Source organism: Apus apus, chromosome 1 (genome assembly GCF_020740795.1).
Source record: "Apus apus isolate bApuApu2 chromosome 1, bApuApu2.pri.cur, whole genome shotgun sequence".
In the NCBI taxonomy this organism is placed as follows: domain Eukaryota; kingdom Metazoa; phylum Chordata; class Aves; order Apodiformes; family Apodidae; genus Apus; species Apus apus.
Window position 1 is genome coordinate 27,369,091 of NC_067282.1, and position 21,895 is coordinate 27,390,985.

Below are 21,895 nucleotides of genomic sequence, written 5' to 3' on the forward strand. Positions count from 1 at the left end.
AGAATACAGCATAGTTGATGAACTGGTCCAGCAGCTAATTTTAGTGTCAGGCAGCACTCACTTCTTGTGGCAAAGTATTCACTTCAGAAGGCCATGAAAATGTTGGAGGACAAGGCTGCTCAGCTGTGGCTGACAAGAGCTGGCCCTGGAGCTGTTAGCTCAAACTGAACCTCTTAACAACCTTCTCCCAGTCTCTAGTTTTATTCAGAACCCAGAGCCTTCCATCAGGGTGATGGACAGTCTGCTGTAAAACTTGTCAGATGCTCCTGCTTGCAGCACCGTGACTGTCCAGCCATAGGATTGTGTCTGCAGAATAACAAGAAGCAGACAGCATCTACTTATTCAACAGTGAGGTAGAAGCCCAACTATTAGGTGTGCAGGATACACAAACACACTGATGAACACAGGCCAGAAGGTCCCAGGCTGCTACAATAACAGATGTGCAGGGTGCTGGGTGGGCAGGAGACCCATTTCTTTGACTACCTGATAGCCCCGAGGCCTTTGAAAAATCCTGTTGTGGGCTTAACCTTGAGCTTCATGTCAGCCTGAGAGCTTGACATTAGCATAAAGAACAAGACCTGCTGAATCTTTTTTAGAGGATCCCTAAAACTTGCATTCAACCCAACATCATCATGCCTGGAACACAGAGCACTGCTGTGCCTGAGCAGGAAGTGAGCATGCTAACCCCAGGGGAGAAGGCAGGACCAACACTTGCCCTGTTCAGTACCACCACAGCAGAGCAATTCAATCATTGTTCATTCTTCTCTCAGTCTCACAGATATTTTCTGAAGACTATTGTTGCTCTGGAATGCACACTGTGACTGTATTATTTGGAGTAGAAAGCTAACAGCTAGCAAAACAGTGAGGTTCAAAACAAGACTTAGTCACTTAGGTTTGCTTCTCTCCACCTTATCTACCTCTGTCCCTAGACTGTGTGCTGGTTTCATTTATTCAGCCATTTGCTCCATCTGCTGGACTAATGACTGCAAACATAGTTATGCTGAAGAAAAGCTTGCCTGTTTCAGAAAGGTGTGGGGGTGGGGAGGAATGACACTCCCAGCCTGAGATCAGACAGCAGATGAACACTGTAAGATCACAGTGTCGAGTCACTTCTTGAGCAACCCAGGATTCAGTGAGATGAAATCAGGTAGGTGATTCTGTAAAGGATGCTGCCTGATGTGAGAGCAGGAGGATTAGACACCATGTGCACGAGAGAAGTGAGCTAGTTCCTCCAGATGATCCCATGGCAATGGGTGCAAATCCAGGCCTCCTGTGCATCTGAGTTTTCTATGTATAAATCCTCTCTATTAACCCAGAGATTCTGCTGGAATTTGAGGACTGTTCCGATCTCCTGACTGCTGTCAAACCGTAACTCCAACCAGACTGCAATGGCCACGTGCACTGTGTATTCACAGGACAGCTGGCCTCTCTAGAAACCATCACAAGCCTCACACAGCGGCACATCTGCACAGAAAGAGTGACACCTACGAGAAGCACCAGAGAAGACTGTCACTTCTGTGCGTGTAAAGCAAGGTATGCATCCAAATCACGTGTCCAGAACATGGTCCATGCCCACAGACCCCACTCTAGGGAGCTCTCCGCACTCCTCTCTGAGCTCCTGAAGAGCAGGGGTAAAAACCAGCCGGCGAGGAGCCAAACCAAACACTGTGCTTATGGACATACACCTCCAGCAGGAAACAGGAGGCACAGAATAGCACAGCTCAGCACTAGCTTTAGAAAAACACCAACTACTTCAATGTGTTTTGCTGGTGGCATCACTGCCTGCAGCAGCCCACCAGAGTGTGGCATAGAGAAGACAACTAGCCCTAGAGCAAGCTTTAAGCTGGGCCCCTAAACATCTGACTTGCTCCTCTCTGTCAACAGTCACAGCTTTACGAAATATGCAGACCCACAGGGCCAGCACTTTCCAGTCATTAAAAACATCAGACACCTTAACAATGAACTGTTAAACATCCTAAGTGCTGTACTAACACTGACAAAATGCAATACTTGGCTTGATTGAATGTAATTTTAAATATTTCCCTTTCACACGACCATTTGTTCAGTTCCAAGCCATTTCTTGCAGTGCTTCACAATACATTCCAGTCCTGTCTGTATACTTCTGAGGCTTTCATTCAGCAAACGCCTTTAAGCTGTTTCAAGCCAACACCTCCATCAAAAAAGCAGTCCTGCCCTCTTCCTGCTCCAGCTACACATTCTTCCCCACTGTCGCCCTTCCCTTTTCCATGGCACAAGCATTGCAATGGCTATGTGATAAGCAACTTCCCCACATCCCAAAATTGTCCATTTTTTTTAGCTGGCTCCATTCCAGTTCTCCACACTCCACTTTTGAAAGCACAAGGAAGTGCATGGAAGCAGCCAAAGCAAGGGGGAAGGAACTGTTCACTTTGGAATAGCTTAAAATACCTTTGAAATTACAGCCTGAGAACCTAGAAGCATGCAGTCCCTGTGCACCTTCCCTTCCCCACCCCACCACCAGCAGCACCTGTGGGACATGAAGGTATTGAAGCTTGTAGATCAGCCAGTTTCTGAAAAGATGGACCTGCAAAGCCTCTTGGCATTAGCACCCTCCTTTTCAGCAGAAAGTTTGTAAGAAGCAATAGTTTTTGCCTGCTCTGTGCAGCACCACTCTGTTAAAAGGGACACTTGCGCTGCCTCTGATGCTGACTGCAAGCACCCGATATGGTGCTGGCACAGCTTCATCCAGCCACACCAGGGGCCATGCGGCTGCTGTAACCCTCTCTCACCTTCCAGGAGGCTCAGGTCTCCTGTATTCACACCCACTTGCCACATACCAGCACCAGCCAGCCTGCCCTGTCACTAGCCAACAGCAGCGGCAGGCTTGAGCAGGGGGAAAGCTGGCACTACCACAACAAAAAATTCCCAGGATAGGAAGTCCACACCATCGGTCCCAGCTGGAACCAGTCCTCTTTTAAGAGGTTTCCACTTTTTAAGAGGTTTCTGTTGTCTGGAGTCTTTGGCCTTCAGTACTGAACATGTCTTGCTGCCCTGAGATCTCTCCTCCAGCCCTTCCTCACCCGCTGGCCATGCTGGAGATTTTTAATCCATTCCATGGCACTCACAGCATGCAGAAATCTTCCTAAGCCTTGCAGCCCTATCTCCAGATGTCCCACAAATGCATGTAGGCTCCCACCCTATTCCATCAACTGCAGGAATGTGATACCCCTCCAAAATCAGTATGACTGAAGGTGAGATCGGATGCTTCCATTTTTCAATGTCCTTCTAGTGACAGGCCCTTTGCTTTTGCCAGGGCAGAGATGAGAGCACAGGGAAGGGGACAGCAGAGGTACGTACACAAACACTCCTCCAGCGAACACAAGGAAGTCTCTCTCGGTGACCCAGCGCAGCCTGGTTTTGCCGGTGAGGAGGTGAGGCACTCTCGGAAGCGCTCCCGGACTCCGTCCCCACAGGTGACACTGCAGGGGCTCCAGGGCTGCCACGGGCTCCATGTTTCTGCAAATACACAAGCTCACAGCAATGAGGAATGCACCTGCCTCCTTAGCTTTAGAGACGCAATCTTCTGTCTTCTCTTATTAAAGAAAACCAGCCATAAATAACCAAACAATGCAAACGGCAACACAAAAAGAGCAAGAAGCTTCCAGGGACCTGCTCCTTTTCCCATTAGAGTCTGGGGCAATGTTCCCACTTTTCTTTTTCTGTCCCTTTTCCACTCCCGTGCCAGCCAGCAACACAGCAGTTAACTGAGGCTGGCAGGACCTGCCTGGAACAACAGCAAATGGAAATTAATCCACAAATCTTTGGAATGGGCTCGTAATTTATATATTAATCTAATTCCTCCCTGACAAAGGGTGCTTTTACAGCAGGATACCTTCATTGACTTAAGTGTAGTTAATCATGATTTACATGATTGTGAAAGGAGGATAAGCTTAGAAGGCCTAATGAAATGGCAATATCGGTTTTTCTCTTTATTATCTTCACAGCACACAAACGTGTTACTGAATCATTCATATGACAGCTTACAGGTCCCTATTTATTTATTGCTTATGGTTAGGCAATTAACTCAAGATGAAATTTTGTGGGTTCATTTGTTTATTTTAAGTGGAGGCAGATTCAGGTTATAATGCTACCTCAAATATAATTTTTAATGCATAATGAAATCCCTGTTTTCCTTAGATAACATCCTCATCCAGTGATCAACACTCAAACTTTACAGCAGTCAGAAGCTAGAGAGAGAGAGAAAGGGACTGTTCTTGCTCACATCTGGTAGCTGTGATGCTGAAGCAGGACCACAACTTTAAATCCCAATCCAATGCAAACCAGTTCAACCTTTAAGGACAGATGCTCTGGGGACTCTAATACGGGTCAGTTGACTTAGTAACCTGGCTTTGAAACATGCCAGAAAGAAAAACAATAGAACACTTATTCAATTTCATTGCTAAATCACAGATTATATTAGATTACATTTGCTAAAATTTGCTCTTTTAAATAATTTATGGTGCTGCTACTGCCAACACAGGTAACAGTCTTGAATCTTCTTACACTGTTGCTTTGCTGCTAGCATGGCACCAAGCTCCTGATCAGTGAAAAATCTATGATGTTAAAGGACTAGAAAGTGCTGGGTGACTGGAAATTACTTCATTATTTCATGTTATATTGGTTGCTGCATTGTTCATAGTGTGTTGTTATTTTTTTAAGTCTTGAACAAAAATAAATACAGCTGTGTTTTAATAAACATGAATTTTTAACTGCTTTGGGCCCTGTCCTACAAATTTTTGTGAGCACACCAGGATGAATGGTGTGAATGCAAGCAGGGGAACAGAACCTGTGGGGCTGCTCTCCTGCGTGCAGGTACTCACCTGCATTGCAGGATGAGGCCCAGAGGTTTTGAGCTTACACTTGTGCTGTCAGTCAAAGCTGCAGAGCATATGTGGGCACATACACACACATCTGTGTGCATGCAGGCTCGAGTACATCTGCCATGCCTGACGCAGAGTAGAGAGGGGCAAGGCAAGACACCACAGTGGTGTCGAGAGGAAAGGGAGCCAGAGCATGCCAAGGAGGGGGGAACTGGAGAAGTTTGTTGGGGTAAGGAATCCCTCAAAGGTATTGACACTGGACAGTTGGAAAATCACATCAGCCAGTGAACAGAGCTATTGGTGAGGGCAGCAAGAAAAATGGCCATAATCAATAGTCAGTCAAGATATACTTGATCCCTCCTCCAAAAGATTGTATGGTATCACACTATTTGGGGATCTCACAATACCTTTCTTCATACCTGTATCATTAAAGACCTCAGCAGTGTCCCTCATTGCTGACAGAGGGAGGTAGGCTACCTGGAGAAGCACCCATCTCCTCATAGACTACATTATGTGAGCAGCTTTGTGAGTCCCTGCCATAATTTCCAGTGTGTAAGCTAGCTCATTTCCCTCTCTCCACATTCCCTGCTTGTTTAAACCTCTGCTAATTACAGTCAGATATAGAACCAGACCCAGAAAGATTCTGGTTGCCTCCAGTGCCAATACGAGTGACAGGGGAGGGTACTCGGCAGCCTCTGCATTGATGACTGTGGACTTCAATGTACAAGAACATTTAGGATGAGTCTCACTTTGACATCAAACCTATGATGTGCTCATTGCTTCAGGGCACTTTTTCATTGACTTTAGCTTCAGCTGAGGGTACAGAGTTCCTTAGCAAAAACACTTGGCATCCATAGCTTTGGGGCTAAGAATATGCACCATAAACAGCAGGAGAGCAGGAAATGCTCCAGCTCCCATGAAAGACCAGAGATTTAAACTCCTGCAACTTGCTCTGCAACCTCCTGCAATTACCAGAATGTAAAAGAAAATGAAGCATAGTTTATTCTGCCCCAAGGAAATGAAATTATTAACCTCCATTTAAGACAAACGGATCCAAAGCGCCAGGGGAAAGAACAGAAGGTATGCACTGCAAACTAGCTCTAATAAGTGTGAATTGTTTTCACATACAACTGAGGAATCAATTATCAACGTGAAGACATCTAACTGATTACTTAGTTTGAAATAGCTGAGAGTCGGCAGATCTGCCAACGTGAAAGATAAATGCAATTAACTGTGTTAATTGTTGCTCTGCGTAAATATCTCCCCTTGAATTTCTGTGTCTGTAAGACTTTGAGCATGCAGAGCTATCCAATGGTGCAGTCAGCCAGGGATGCTCAGCTTCATCCTTCCAGCCTGATGCACATGACAGTCCTAAGCCCTTCAACAAGACCAGTGACAAGGGACAAAGTGACTATTTACAGGCTCACATAAAACACCTCCGCTAGTCTGAGGGATTGCAGGGTATTTGTGGAAGCTGAGATCAGTTTTCACGTCCTGAGATTGGGTGTACATACATTGTATTGGTGTCGAGTAAGACCTGGAAAAACACCCTTCTCACATGTTTCATGTTTCTGTTTCCATGGAAATGAAGCCAGGGTGCACTGAAATGGTGGCATGCTCCAACAGGTCATTAATTTGGACAACAAAGGGATAAGGATCCCTTTAAAGGAAGAAAACCTAGACTCTGCCTGGGCAAATTAGAGTCTTTTTCCCACAAACATGTATCTTTAAGAATTGCAGAGACGTAGCCTAATTTTTTTTCAGAAGCTAAGAGCTATCCCAGTGAGTCCATAACACCCAATATATTCCCAAAACACTGGGAGTGTGAAGATGAAGCACTCATGGACACAGGAGAAGCGGATGGGGCAAAAGCCAGGCCTGGCATACCCAGATCCCCTGCATCTGCCTGTTTCTAAATAAATGAAAGCTGGCTACAGATACAGGCAATAGAGCTAATTGGTTCCCAGATTTCCTTACAGATAGGCAGGTCTGATTCATACAGTCTTATTCATGGAGCAAGAATTTGATGGAAGTTGTATACCCCTGCCTGATCCCTAGATACTCAACTTACTCTTCTCCCTTACTGACCCCTTTTCCCTCCAGGAGGTCTTCCCTTAGCTTCCTCTTTCTCTCTGCTGGCAACTGCTGCACTTCTTATGACCTGCTGACCTCCCAATAGCTTTTTTTCTGACAGTTAGCAAAAGCCAGATTAACAAAATTCATCTCTGCTGTCGGCAAGTGCAAGAGATTTCACTGGGAGTCACACCAAAGTTGAAAATGCTCTCCAGAGTGTAACTAAGAATCGTAAAAGAAAGTTAATTAACACTGGAAATATGCCCATTAACAAGAAAATATGCCCATTTTTATGCTGTAGCATTACTGATTAATTTTATCAGTCTCATCCGTAATGTATCAAGTGGGATACAGACTAGGACATGGAACATCCTCCTAAGGAGTGCAGAAGTCTCACTGCTGGGGACTCTTACATCTCAGATGAGCAAAGCACAAGATAAAGCATTGAAAAGAATGAGCCTGCAATGCATCTCTGTCTGGGTAAGATGATCTGAGTTTCCTACCTCAGACATTCAAATAATCCCAACAAACACAGGGAAAAAAAATATAGCTGCATGACTCTCTCTAAGTCACCTGTATGAAAGAGTTAACACCCCACTGAGATGAATGAAGTGACTCACATCTCGCTGTTTTTTTTCTCAGATTCTCCAGCAGGAGTCTACAGAAAGCTGCACAAGTGCTGGCTCACAGTTAATAGACATATTCCCCACCTTCAAGAGATATATTCACAGTCTTAGTACAAGCTTTTTGTGACACTCATTCTGAAGCTGATGGCCTGGGCTGGAAAAGCTACTGTCCTGGTCCCCTCAGAGCCACCAGAAGCCTTCTCCTTCCTACTCCAGATATAAGCCAGATTCCTGTTTCACAGGCTGGACTAAACCTGGCTGGGATGAGAAGAGCAGGATTGCTGAAGGGTCAGGAATACAACGGACACCTGACCTATGGAAAATGTGTGTGGCAAAATAGTCTTTTATTTCATCCTTTGTGGTTTCGATGAAGGTAATTTTAATGATTTAGGAGATTTGATCTTTTACAAGACGATATCTCTGCTTCATAATAATAGAGAATATGCTAAATGAAGTAAGAACTGGCTGAGTGACAGATTTGGTATGCGACTGTCAACAGAAAACCATCACTGAGTGGGAATGCACTTGGAGAGATTCCAAAGGGATCAGTATAAGGCTCAGTGCTGCACAATGCCTGCCTAGTTGACATGAAAATAAAAATAAAACCATTACTGAGAAAATATGTCACTCCTGTGATGGTATAAGTAGATAGTACAATTGTATGGAGCAACACAGATTACTTGCTAAATTAGAATAACTCAAGCAAAGTAGATTGTAAATCAGGAATGTGTAAAATGAACAAAGAAGGAATACAAATTGTATCTGCAGGATGACAGACTACATATTGAAAGGTCATATGCAAAAACAGCTCAAGAAGAGCTTACAGGGTAAAAGTTATGGCAAAATTACCTAATGCAATTGGTGGAAAGCAGCAGCAAATAACTGCTGAAGGGGCACCGGTAAAAAGGACATCAGAACACACCACCCAAAGCTCGTAACTCTTGTTATAAAATAGAAGTGTTGAAAAATGAAAATTAATCAAAAAAGAGACAGAAAATTAATCAAATCCTGATGAAAATACCTTCCAACAAAGCTTATTAAAAAGAACACTGAGACTATCTGAAAGGACTGAGATGAACTGGATGTGTGCCTTAATGGAGGGAAGACAGTGGATAGGAAACAGCTGTCTAGCAGAGAGCTGCAAAGGGAGAGCCAGTCACTAGAGGTTTAAACTAGATGAGCTTTAGTTATGAAACACACAATTTCCCTTTAAAAAAATAAAATAAAATCAGAGCAGGATATTAATAGAATTAACCAGAAGGGTCTCTGTTTTGTGGTGCCTTTAACAAAAGACAGGAAGATCTCTGGAGGATAAGTGGCAGTTGAATGCAAAGACTAACTGTGGGCCTCAACTGGGTGAAAAATGATGGCCCATGCTGCACAGGAGCCCTGACTAGACGATTTATCACCCCTCCTTACCTTAAGCTGAGTGAGTTCAGGAAGGCCAAAGCAGAAAATACGTGACTTGGGGAGCAGTACCTGTTGTGCAGCACCCACACATTTTACAGGAACATTTATCACGGACTGGGGTCTATGCACAGTGCCCTGCAGTGAGGTGAGAGACACTCCCGAGCCAAGGAGAGGGCTTTCCAAAACAGCTGTGATGGCCATCGCTGGAAGCGCAGGTTCACTCTGCCTGTCATGGTTTCAGGCTGATGCACCCCTCCCAGAACACCCCGCTCCTTTCAAACGCTGCCTGAGGGCTTTGAAGTCTCACAGATAACAGGCACAAAGTCAAATGTGCTGCAGTCTAATTAATTTCAGGTTGACGTTTTATTTACGGCTACGCGGTGCGGTTTCGCTTTCATCAGCTTTATAGATTTGACACTTCTAACTTGGCAGCTATTGACTTAACTCTGTTCTTCACAGGCAGAGCCTGATTCTTTTGACTGCAGCTGCAAGGATAGTGCTATAGGGGAACCAAGGAAACAAGGCAGATGGCAGGGAGTCATCGCTTAGGGTGGATCTTATCAATTCAAACAGTCAAATATTGGGCACGGAAACAGATCTGTGTCATATCCTGGGTATTCATCTGTCAGGGCAATTATCTAGATCCCATCAGTGTAACATACCACCCAAGCACACAGGAAGAATAAGATTTCTCTGCCATTTTCCCTGAGAATTACCTCCACTAAGAAAATAATATGCTTTCATTTTTAGATAAGACTTTCTTATGCCAAAGGAAGAGAGAGAGTGCCAACAGAGAATGCAGATGGGGAGTTAAGATGAAGAGAAGAACTAAGTACTAAGTTTGGCATATGGTGAAAATAGAGGTCATTTTTAGTATTGAGTGTTAATTAGAGAGCTAGCAGGTTTAGAATTTAAGAAATAGTACGAAGTAAGACCACATGACACTAGGAGCCTAATTAAGGTAGGCTGTATCTGGACTGTGTGCTGTGGAGCATGTTCTGCACCCCTGGTCTCCTGATGACCCTGCTCAGAGACCTGCCCATGAAGTGCAATGACCCTTTCTTGGCTACAGTTCCTGCACTTCCTTTTCAGGGAGATCAGAGTGAGGAGGTGTAGAAAATGGTGTACATCTCAAACCTTTCAGTCCAAACTCTTTGAAGTGTTTGCATAGGAAAGACTAATTCATTACACAGGGACACAAGCCTGCTCCAAATGAGGACATTTATGTTTCCATTCCAGAGTGTAGGCAACACAAGCTAACCCAAGCCCCTCAGGCACACACAGGCCCTCACTGTGGTTGCCTTCCACAAATGATGGATGAGAAGGATATTTGGCTCATCTACTTCCTCTGACATGTAATGTGTACACTGCCATACCGTGGACTGCCAGCTTTGAAGCATAAGATTTAGAAATATAAATGGAATGCATAGGTATTTCTTTAACAGAGCTGAGGAATGGGCTCAAGATTTGTCTTGTGATCATGCTTAACTGTGATCACTCCTTAACCATGATTATTCATACTCCTGAACATGGTTTTGGCTTCTGACAACCAACACTCTCTTAGACCATGCCTGGCCACGGTCCAAATGACTATATGGACCACAGACTGTTCCTAGTCGGCATTTTGTAGGATTCTAATATTTTCTGGGAGGAAAAGTTTAGATACACAAATGTGAGCCATGATCTGCCAGGTAGTCTCACGGGTCAGAAAATGCACCCTGGTCTGTTTTAAGCAGCAGAGACACGTCAGATGCTTGGAAAATATGCAAGCTGTCCAAATGACACAACAGTGTCTTTCACTACAGCCAAATCCAGATTCATCTCACCAAAAATTGTGTATCTATCAGGTAGGACTCTAAACCCCTATAGCAAATGTGCTAGAGATAAAGACAGCTCAGGTGAGGATTCAGCCCTTTTATCTTCTATACCCATCTCACCCTTGTGAGATGCCTCTCTTGACTCTCAGTTCTCAAGATGCTATCAAGTATCTTGACTTTCAAGATGTTCTCTTGACTAAAAAGCTAGACAACTACTTAATGTTGGACCCTAGGCTTTTAGACACTTAGATGCAGGTAAGACGAATCCTACCTTGAATGTCTCTAACAGGCCAGATCTATTGCAGTAGCTTCTTACATTACTGAGGCAGCCACGTTTCAGTTTTAGCCTGTCTAGATAGTTACTTAGTGTTAACTTAGTGCAGTTCTCATGTATGCCTGTACATAGCAATCTTCTCCATCTTGTTCCCACCTGCGCAAGACATTACAACTATTTTCTCTTGTGTAGGAGAGCCAAAAAGTAGCTATTCAATAGGAGACACCACAAACCTAATTATCATTACCCATATTGGCTGAGAAGAGCGCTGATTTTGGCTAAAAGAGGGCAAACATCAGTACAAACCCATATTCCTCTGGATGATCACACACTCCTTAACTCTTGCTGGGAAATAGCTTCGGTTTGAGAAATTAAAGAGGTCAAAGCAGTACTTGTTCTTCCCCACATCAAACAAAGTGCAGTTAAATTCTGTCCTGTTGTCTCCTGGGTGAAGGATGCTTTCATGCAGCCAGGTTGTTCTTTGATTAGGATGCTTCACAGCCTCTTTATAGACGACAATTTTTCCATTGATAGAAGTACATGGCGGAGAGACTACGAAGACCTGAACCAAAGTTTTGCATATTGCTTCTGGTGCCACAACTAGTCTGTATCCAAATTTGTGGAGGAGATCTATGGGTCCTATGGAGGCAATGATGGAATGTGTTTCTAACGATTTCAGTAAGACGGTGACATACGGTTCTTGACCAACAGGTGGGCAATTGAACTCTACCCACTGGGACTGAGCAAGAGGGATTCCTCTGCTAGTTCTAATGCCCAGAGTCTCATCCAAGCTTACTCTTCCAAATTCATAAAGGGTGCCAGTGAATATCACATCCAGTGAAACCACGGTCTCGTTCATGGCACACAACTGCTCATTTGTAAAAAGTCCAACCTGAAGGGAGTTCCCAAGCACTTCTGAACTCTTGTTCAAATCAATGTGAAATACAGGCCACTCCACATGGAGGGTAGACATGCTTCTGCTCCACAGGGCAGCACTGCCATTATCACTGGGAGAGACCATTCTGAAGAAGAAGTCCCCAGCACTCTTGAAATGGAAACACTCAAACTCCACCCTTCCCTGCGACTGATTTGCTGGAAGCTGTTTTCTTGCAATTATCTCCTTGGTGCTGGCATCCAACAATAAGATGGACAGATGCTCTGCTGTCACATTACCACCACTATAGTACTGATATTCCACAGATACTGTGCCATTGCTGAAGGCTACATGACCTGGACGCTCCAACAGGAGATACTCCACTTCGCCGAGAACTGGAAGGAACACAGTTTCACAACAGCATTAAAAATCAAAGAGACAACTAATTGTTTATCTACCTTATGGAAAAAACCCTAAGTATTTATAAAGTGGATATTTAAGAAGTGGTTATCAAAATTTTTAAAGTGAATCAGTTCACACACACACCAAAAAGAGAAAAAAAAAAAGGGCCTAACTATAGCAATTAAAGCTCACCACCACTCCTTTGTGCAGGGATAAGATTTGGACCAGCTCAAAGTCTACTGAAGTAACACGTTCAGGAAGGTTAAAAACAAGGTTTAAAACAAACAAACAAACAAAAAAATACAACAACCCAAAAGATTGACAGAAAACTTAATTTATCAGGATAGATTCTCAAACTTCTCAACTTCTTTCACTTACAGATTCTTAAAGTGCACTTCACAGTGGCCAGCTGTTGTTCCACTTACTTTAGCTACAATTTAGAAAAAAAAGACAGCAGTTTCTTAATAGAGAAACATGAAAAATGTCCCTCAAATTAAATAAAATAGGAAGTCTGCATGATGCTTTTTGAAGCCTCTTCTCTTGCTCTGTCTTATGAATCTTTCATTTTGCTCATTTGCATCACAGAGACATTTGAGTGAAAGAGCTGAAAATAACAGTGACTGCAGCACTTTTCCTGTCTCAGATGTGGTGCAACATGTCTAAATGACATCACTTCATTATAAATGGCACAGTCTTCTTAAATGCACTTCTTGCATGACCATGTTTGTGCAAGTCGCCAAATTATCCTGAAACGTGCTGTAACTAGTGGGGATAGATGATATCTAAAGCAATGGATTGGGAAGATCACATTTCCGTTCTTAGCTCAGCTAGCTTTTCTGTGTTCCTTGAAACTTAAGGATTTCAGACATAAAAAGGTTATCTGAATAATGGGAACCCATACATCTATTCCAGATACAGAATGTGCTGTGAGACACCTTTCTTTAATTGTCTGGGAAAAGGCTTCCGAGTCTTGGAAGCTGCTACAGAAGTGCAAAACTTGAGTGACAAAAATCCTTTCATAAGTAGTATCAACTAACAATACTTTGACTTCTTAAATCTGTTGCACATGTCTTAAGATTACCTCAAAGAAATCTTTGCTGGAAAAACACCACAACTGCCAAGGCAAGCACTCAGCAGTCAGGATTAGCAGGACTCATCTCACATATAATATTATACGTCTACCACTCTAAGCTTCAATTTAAGTTAGTCACCTTGGCTTCACTTTCTTGTCAGCAGGGGAAATTTTGAGGAAGAAATTAATCTGACCAGCTATAGACATTTAGGGTGAGGTGCAGTGTGCACTAGAAGAGCCTATTACTCTTCGCCAGCTATAACATGTCTCTAAAACAACCAGCTTCAACCACATCCATAAAGTCTGGATGAAGGTGGCACACACAGCCTCACACATATAAATCATGCATACACTCTTACATATATGTACTGTAACTCAGTCTTTATTTGCATTTCCACAAAGCACTGCTTCACTGCAGATGGACAGGGCTCGTTACCAGAGGGCTCTTTTGTTCTTATTCTTCCATGGGTGGTCCTATGTAGTAGCGACTGCTGACCATCCAAAGTCCATCCCGATAACACAGAATTATTCATTTCCCCCATGGACTCTTCTATTGTTCTCCCAGCATAGCATGTTAATGCATCAGAAATATTAATGAGTTCATCCTCCCCGAAAGATGAGATGTCACTATTCTTGTGTCTTGTGTTAGGAACCAAGGCACAGGCACAAAAGTGAAAACTGTCAAGTATCACCTACATGTGGATGCCCCAAGAAACCCTGGACTTGATTTTAAATACAATGGTCCTTCAGACACCCAAAGCAGGAACCCATTGATCCCAGCTGTGGCAAGTGCACGGTACCCCAGCAAACTTGATCTCAACTTGGACACTCAAGAGTAGGGAACAGACTCTGAATGCCTGTGAAAACAGCCCAGAAAACCATTCTTCCTGCTTTTCGTGTTCTGGCTCTGTCATCTGTGCCTGTCCATATTTTTCAGTCCCATTCCTACCGGCATCTACAGTCAATATCTCTTGGGTACTATCCTAACTCCATGACCATGGTTCTTCAAACTCCTCCCCTTGTCTCTGCCTTACAGCTCTTCTACCTTCTCCTGTTCCTTGGACCTGCAATTAACACCAGCAAGCTGCCACCTTTCTTGCTCACTGCTCACATGACAGCAGAGAGCACAGGACAAGCAACTCTAGCACCTGATACTACAAATGGGGGGAATGTGCTGCACAGTATTATGAGAGGCTGGCAAGGGGAGCCAGCACAAGTTGGGGTACACTCAACTATTCAGAGAACTTCATCTATTTCATCTGGAAGGACTTAGATCTGGACAAAGTCCAGGAAATTCTTCATAAGGACACCAGAAAGCATGTCCCAGGGCCACCACGAGCACTCTAACAAACATGAAGTTCCCACAGCTTTGTTAGAGCTTCCCAGTGACATGGTTGTTTGTTTCTTTGAACATGGGCAAAATGATGAATTTCTCTACAAAAGATATGGCAAGATTCAACTTAACTGAAACAGTACAAGGGAAAAATAAATCCAGCATAAAAAAATTCAACTTCATGTTTAAACATAAAGCAAAAAACATCCAAGTAATAGTAATGAAAAGCATTGATGTTTGTACCTACTCCTCTGCTGTCTTTAATCTCTTTTACCACTGTTTTGACTCTCTTGCACCATTTTTAATTTGGGATGGCTCAGATGAGAAGAATTAACACCACTGTAATGTGTGTGGGAGGACTGGAGACTGTCATGTGGCTCCTATCAACCCTAATGCAGATCACTTGGGAAGTGAGGACAGTGTGCATTACTGGAGGATGCTGTTACAGCATTGCAGAGCTCTGGCTGGTGCACCCCAGTTCACAGTATCCTTTCTCCTATCTTTGGTTGATAACACAAGAACTTTGCACTCTTGGACTTGATGATCCTGATGGGTCCCTTCCAACTCAGTATATTCTATGATTCTGTGATTCTATGACATCCCACATAAGCAGTTTCTTATGATGTTCCAAAAGGCACCACTCAGAAGCAGCCACCTCCCACTGCAAGCTCCTTCAGCTTCCCTCCAGCCTACTGTGTTATGTGCTAAAACCTGGTCCCAGTTGTTTGGACAGCCAGCCAAGGGGCAGCTTTCAATGCATTTGTATATTTTTGGTTGTCCTTACAATGGTCTCTTATTGAATGGAGTCTGGCTGTGGTGCCAACAACCTGCCAAAGGAGCCTTTGCAAGAATTTACACTTAGAAAGATCAAAAGGAAAACACTTGTTTTCACTCAAGAGCAAGAAGAATGATTGAGGGCGCTAATCTGATATTTATTTATTTTTAATAGTGTTGAAGCAAACTTTGGTTATGCTATTGGCTTGTCAGCCACCAGTAGCACAGAGCTAAGAAGAACAACCACAACGGAAAAGAAAAGAAATGAGACTAATGTTTTGTTGTATACTAGAGCTTTTTTTAGCATTACAGTAATTTTCCAGAGCATACTGGATCATTTAAAAAATGGTCTTGGTTTGAAACAGAGAAGTGTATGAATGAAAGAGTTACCCAAAAACTATGTACACACAAGATACTCAAAGATGTGTAAGCACAGAACTGTTTGGAAGTAATTTTCTAAATGACGGACTATTCCTTTACTAGAAATAAGGCGAAATATGATGCACCTAAAGTTTGCAGCAGAGATTTAGCTCTTTAACTGCACCTTGTAATTACTCACTGTGTCATGCTCTATAAAGTTCAAGAATAATAGCTTTTGCCTCTGAGTTAACTAGTTGTGAATACCTACAGGACAGGCTCACCAAGAACCAGTGGATATCACAATTATTCAGCTCACTCCTTTTAATACTTTCTTTCACTGTGTTCCCCACTCAGTGCAGTGTTCCTAACTTGGCTGATTAACTTTGTCTTATTAAAAGAAGAAATGGTAATAAAAGCCATAGACAAGTGTCTCCACTTCTACTGGAATTAAGTTCATCTCAAATATGTTAATTCTAGATTCTTTACAGCTTCTAGTGACCCCTTGTTCTAGACTGGAGATGGAGCAAGCCCAGAGACATCAGTAGCTGAGCATACTTAGTATTCAGTCATTACCTATAATCTGATTTTTCTCACTCATACAAGGAGAGAAAACTGCATACATTTTTGGTCCATTTCTCTCCTTTGTAAGACATCTTCAGCCATTTGGTGTGTAAACTACCTGCCACCACAGCTCCTTCCATAAGCAGGGACTAAGCAATCCTTTCTCCATTTTTTCCAGGCTATAGACGTTTCAGCAGTGCATGGCTTAATCCTTTAACATGGTTTGACAATGCACTGCAACTGTCAGAATACTTGCTTTTAAATAAGGAATGTAATTTTTGAAAATATATGTATTACTTAGGAATTAAGAGTCCCACTTTCAAAATTTCTAATTCACTGTGCAAAAAGGAATTCATTCCCTTTGCAACCATACTTCCTACTTAGTATGTTCTTGGAAAAGACAGAACACCATGCATAGGATGTCTAACCTTCCTCCTTGGCAGCTGATGGTGAGAAGGAGATGCTTTTTCACTCCACACATCTCAGACTGCAGATGGGTTGGAGCTGCTTTCAATATGTGCTGATTTCTGCGTGGACTGCTCAAATGAGATTGACTGTCTCTGACTACCTGACTAATTTTACATGACTAAAACTGAATGGGCATGAAGACCATCCTTTGGCTTACTACATGGTCAGAGGAAAGAAAACCTCTGTTCTCAAAGGTTCTCTAAGTGGCAGCTTAGGTCCATCAGATGAGGGCTCACTCAGGCATAGGACACTGCCTGTGCTGCAGATGCTTACATCTCAGCCAACCACTTTAGGTTCCTTTTACAGTGAATGGAAAGAAACAGGTAGCTGTATGGTGCAGTTCTGCCCATCCTAAAATCAGTCTCTCTTCCATGACAACCACTAAATATTATGAAATACAACTCTTACAAGAGAGCAGAGTTCCAGTTACTGCTTCTAACACAGTCAGTCCCTCAATGATGCCCACACAAATCCGTTCACTTCTTTTGTTTATTCCTCTGAGCAAATTTAAGCAGGAAAGGTTCCTGCCACTCTGATCTAAAGGGGCAGTTCATGAAAGTTGCATTTTCCACCTAAATATTGAATCAGATCTAGACTACATTCTGTGCCTGTCAGCAGTGGCACCTGATTTCAACAGATCACCTGGAAAAGCATCATCCAAAACCATGGTGCAAATACACATCTCACAGCTTTCTCTTGATAGCTCTAGTACTCACCATAGTCACAGAGCACAACTAACAACAGATTTGAAAAATCTTTCAAGATCTGTTTCATTCTGACCAGTGAGATCCCAGGTCCTTTTACTCCTCATGTCCCTCTTCAGCTCCGAAGTGCAGGCACTTTTTTTCTGAGAACACCTGAAAGTTAAAAGATTACAGCTGTGTTGACTTTGCTTCATAAGATGCAAGAAGACATTCCACTAATAAGTAAAAAATCCAACTTCTCTAGGCAACCTATGTCAGTGTCTCACCACCCTCACATTAAAGAATTTGTTCCTGATGTCTAACCTAAATCTCCCCTCTTCCAGTTTTGATCCATTACCCCTTGTTCTGTCACTACACACCCTTGTAAAAAGCCCCTCCCCAGCTTTCCTGTAGCCCCTTCAGGTATTGGAAGGCTGCTATAAGGTCTCCTTGAAGCCTTCTCCAGGCTGACCAACCCCAGCGCTCTCAGTTTGTCCTCATAGGAGAGGTGCTACATGTAGCAGCTACAGCTGCTACACAATTCATATAACTTCCTGTAAACTGCTTGCAAGCACGAAAGAGACTCAGTAGAAAATGACCAAATTATCCTGTTATTCCAGTCCAGTAAATGTATTTAGTTATTTTACTAGATTTATAAAAGATCAATAACTGCCTTTTATATCATTCAGACTGATGGAGAAGGTGTCACCTTTCACTTTTTCCTTCATAATTTTTTAAGATTACATTCTCTGCAGACTTGGTTAAGCAAACAAAAAATACATGTTCCTTTTGGCAAGGTTCACAATCTTATGTCCATGTGCTTTAAATGAGTGTTTATGAGTCTTGTAACAATCACATAAAACAGGTTGGAAGCACAACAATAGCAGAAAAAACTGAGAGTTTGCTTTGGAAAGTGAAGTGGGGGAGAATCTATAAAGTGAAGATGTAGCTCAAAATATATCGATTGCTCTTTAGTACTGCACAGGAGCAAGTTGGTCTAACTGTGCTCACCATCATGCAAACTTGCAAGAAAGTTCCTGGTCCGTAAAGCTTACAATTTAATTTTATGAGAGAAATCTGGCACTGGAACAGGAATAAGTTAGAAGCAAACAAAGTTGCAGGTAAAACGTAGGAAACAGGCACTGCAAAGATCAGGTATGTCTTTAGGAATGACAAGTAAGTTATTTCAACCATTACATTGCTAGACTGGAAATAAGAGACAGCAGTCATGTTATTTGAAAGCTTTTTAAACTGTTCTCTGTGCCAAGTGGCTGGAGAGAATAATTTCTAAGAAAAGACTAACATCATGGTTTTGCTCAGTAGAAGCCCATTACAATAATAGCTGTACATATCTGAAGGGAATAATCATCATCCGGCCCACAAACATGGCAAGGCTCCAGAAAGAATTAGATAGGGACAGTGATACTGCCACCACCCACAACTTCACTTGATACTCCGTAAATTACAGGAAGACAAACCTTATGCCTCAAGAGAGGGGCGGGCTGCCAGCCAAGGGTGGTGGGGAGCCAGGCTGCTGCCCCTGGGGCTGCCCCGTAATTGCCCCTGGCTACCAACAGCAGGCACAGCAGCACATTGAGGACATCGCTCTTCTCATGGATCATTATGGATCATTAATTGGTTACTCAAAACAGAGAATCAGAGTGGTACAAAAGCAAAAAAGCAGGTTTAACTAAAAAAAAAAAAACAAACAACAAAACAAAACAGATGTTTTGGCCTCTACTATAACTGCTCAAGGAAAACAAAAGTTACCTGGTGTTGCTGTAAACTGCTCTGTAATAAAGAGAGGAAAATATGCTTTGTGGGCCACAACCACGATTGTGCTGGATGATTTAACAGGTCCATTTCCATTTCTAGCTTTCCTAGCTGGGTATTTTTCAAATGGCTTTCACAAATACTTCTTTCAGAGAGTCACACACTGACAGGTGAAATTCAAATAATCCTAATTTCAGTCTAATGAGTGACACAGTGCAGAGAGAAAATTATGCTATGGAAGGGAGAACAAATCCTCAGGAAGAAAGAAAAAAGCCTGTGTGGGAGAACATTCTCAATTAAGATAGTCACCTTGCATCTTAATTTGTGCATGCCAGGCAACCAAGGCAAAAGCAGCTTGGTTCATGAGCCAGGGCACCCGCAGGAGGCACAGGAGACCACGCTTCTGTTCCTATTCCTGCTATCACCAGGCATATGATGTCAGCAAACTGCAGCATTCATCTGCTTCTCTCTTTCCCTCTCCATCTCTTGCACTTGGTGTTTATAGCATAGACTTTTCAGGTCAGGGACTCTTTCTAACCAAGCCCACGGACAGAGCTCAGTGCCCAGGGCCCCTGGGTGTTTCAGAAACATTGATCATTCATCAGACCAACTCTCCATCCCCTTCACCCTTCCCTCTGTGTTATCTTGGCTCAGTTGGGAAAAGCCTCCAGCACGCAGCTCAGGCAACACCCAGGCTAGAACTGGAGTCTTTGAAACCGTCCCAAAACTAACTTCCAGTTAGTGAGATCAGGTACCTCTGGAAGCCTAGCCCGGGGCTACTTCACCCTCCAAGCCTCTGCCATCAGTGCATCACAGCAGGAGCCCTCCCACCACACACAGGGCTACTCCAGGCTACTGCTGCAGTACAGCTCTGCCTCTGAACAAAGTTCTCATTATAGTGCCTCCATGAAGCCTCCCCGAGTTACTGCACCTTTGCTACTTCAATTCTAATAGCAATTTCGAACACAAGAATAGCTGGCACATTCCTCACATAGTACTGCCCCTATCCTTCTCCACGCTTTCCCCACAGGTTTGTTCCTCCCCTTCCTCAGTTTTCCCTCCTTTTGCCTCGCCTCAGTTTTGGACAGGCCTTACACTGACCTCTATGCTTGGTTCAGACTTCTCCCCTCTACTCTCAGTCTTCCCTAAACCAACAGTTTTGTAGACTTCTCGTTCTTAGGTCTTCTTCAAAAATCTCCACATCTCTGCCTCCTGCTCCTCACTCTTATTACTTTTCCACATTTCATACTCACAAAAAATTTTGCTTTTCAAGGCAGACAGTTCATCTCAAATGGTTTCTATTGTATTCAGATATTCTATCTCAAGTTCATTAACTTAACGAGATGAAAAATGATCGAACAGAGAAGGCTATCAGACTTTGAATAATTGGCTTTTTAAATTTATTGCTCTCGTGGACAAGCACGGACTGAGGCTCTATTGTGCAAGAAGCAGCAGAAGCACAGCAACATAACAAGACACATTCTTCTTCCAAGAGACGGTGTAATGGGCTGGTTGGAAGTGGAAGACTTCCCCTCCAAAGGGAATTGAAAATGACAGATGAGGAGGGGATAAGCCATAAAGGGCCTTGGAAATTAAGACCAAGAGGTTTCTGTGTAACATAAATGACACCGGAAAATTTCAAGTCCCTGCCCTGCAACTGGTTTCCTGTATGATCTTGGTCACATCACTTAGTTTTCCTGAGTCATAGCTGCCCACTGGAAATAGCACCTCACTGTCTGGTACAGGTATTATGAGAATAAATCCACCATGAGCTGCAAGGCTTACAGGCACTACTACAGTGTCAGGAACTGTGCAAGAATCAAAGATGCAATTTACAATTGCATAAACAACATTTTTTGCAAATAAGTATTCTGTCATCAGTCCAGTTCAAAACAAAAACAAACCAACCAACCCAAAACTGCAACAATCCACAAGTCATCTAGATTTGTGACTCCCAGCACATCCTGTAGCATTATCCACATCCACAGAGCAGACATGACATTTCACAAATGAGACACCTCTTTCACAGAATGTTAGGGGTTGGAAGGGACTTTTGGAGATTGTTGCATCCAACTCCCCTGCCAGAGCAGGACCTCCTAGGGCAGGTCACACAGAAACGCATCCAGACAGGTCTTGAAAGCCCATAGAGAAGGAGACTCCACAACCTCTCTGGGAACACTGTTCCAGTGCTCCGTCACCTTCACAGTAAAGAAGTTTTTCCTCATTTTGAGGTGGAACTTCCTGTGCTCTACTTTGCGTCCATCACCCCTTGTCCGATCACAAGGCATGACTGAAAAGAATGGGACACTCACCCTTCAGATATTTATATACATTAATAAGATTTCCTCTCAGTCTTCTCTTCTCTAGACTAAACAGCAAGTGCTGTCACCTGCTGATCTAGCACAGCTAATCAGTTACCAGCTCCATCAGCTGCAACAGTACAGCATTCAGCAGCTACTCCCCCTTCGTGAGGAAGATGAGAGGCAAATGAGCCCTGCAGTTAAGAAAGGGCCATCAGGAATTAATCAGCTACTCC

General features: G+C 43.2%; 1 protein-coding gene across 2 annotated transcripts in view; it reads right to left on the reverse strand.

The window, feature by feature from the left end:
- The window catches only part of THSD1 (thrombospondin type 1 domain containing 1), a 30,251-nt gene that overhangs the window by 5,836 nt on the left and 2,520 nt on the right, over positions 1 to 21,895 (reverse strand). Inside the window, exons 2-4 of one of the 2 annotated variants that reach the window (XM_051619568.1) lie at positions 17,620 to 17,760; positions 11,366 to 12,328; positions 3,337 to 3,495 (exon numbers count right to left, since the gene is read on the reverse strand). In XM_051619568.1, the coding sequence (XP_051475528.1) occupies positions 3,337 to 3,495; positions 11,366 to 12,328; positions 17,620 to 17,677 (1,180 nt within the window). In that variant the 5' untranslated portion in view covers positions 17,678 to 17,760. Of the gene's footprint in view, positions 1 to 3,336; positions 3,496 to 11,365; positions 12,329 to 17,619; positions 17,830 to 21,895 lie in introns of those variants that run through there. The other variant, XM_051619575.1, reaches the window with a different exon arrangement.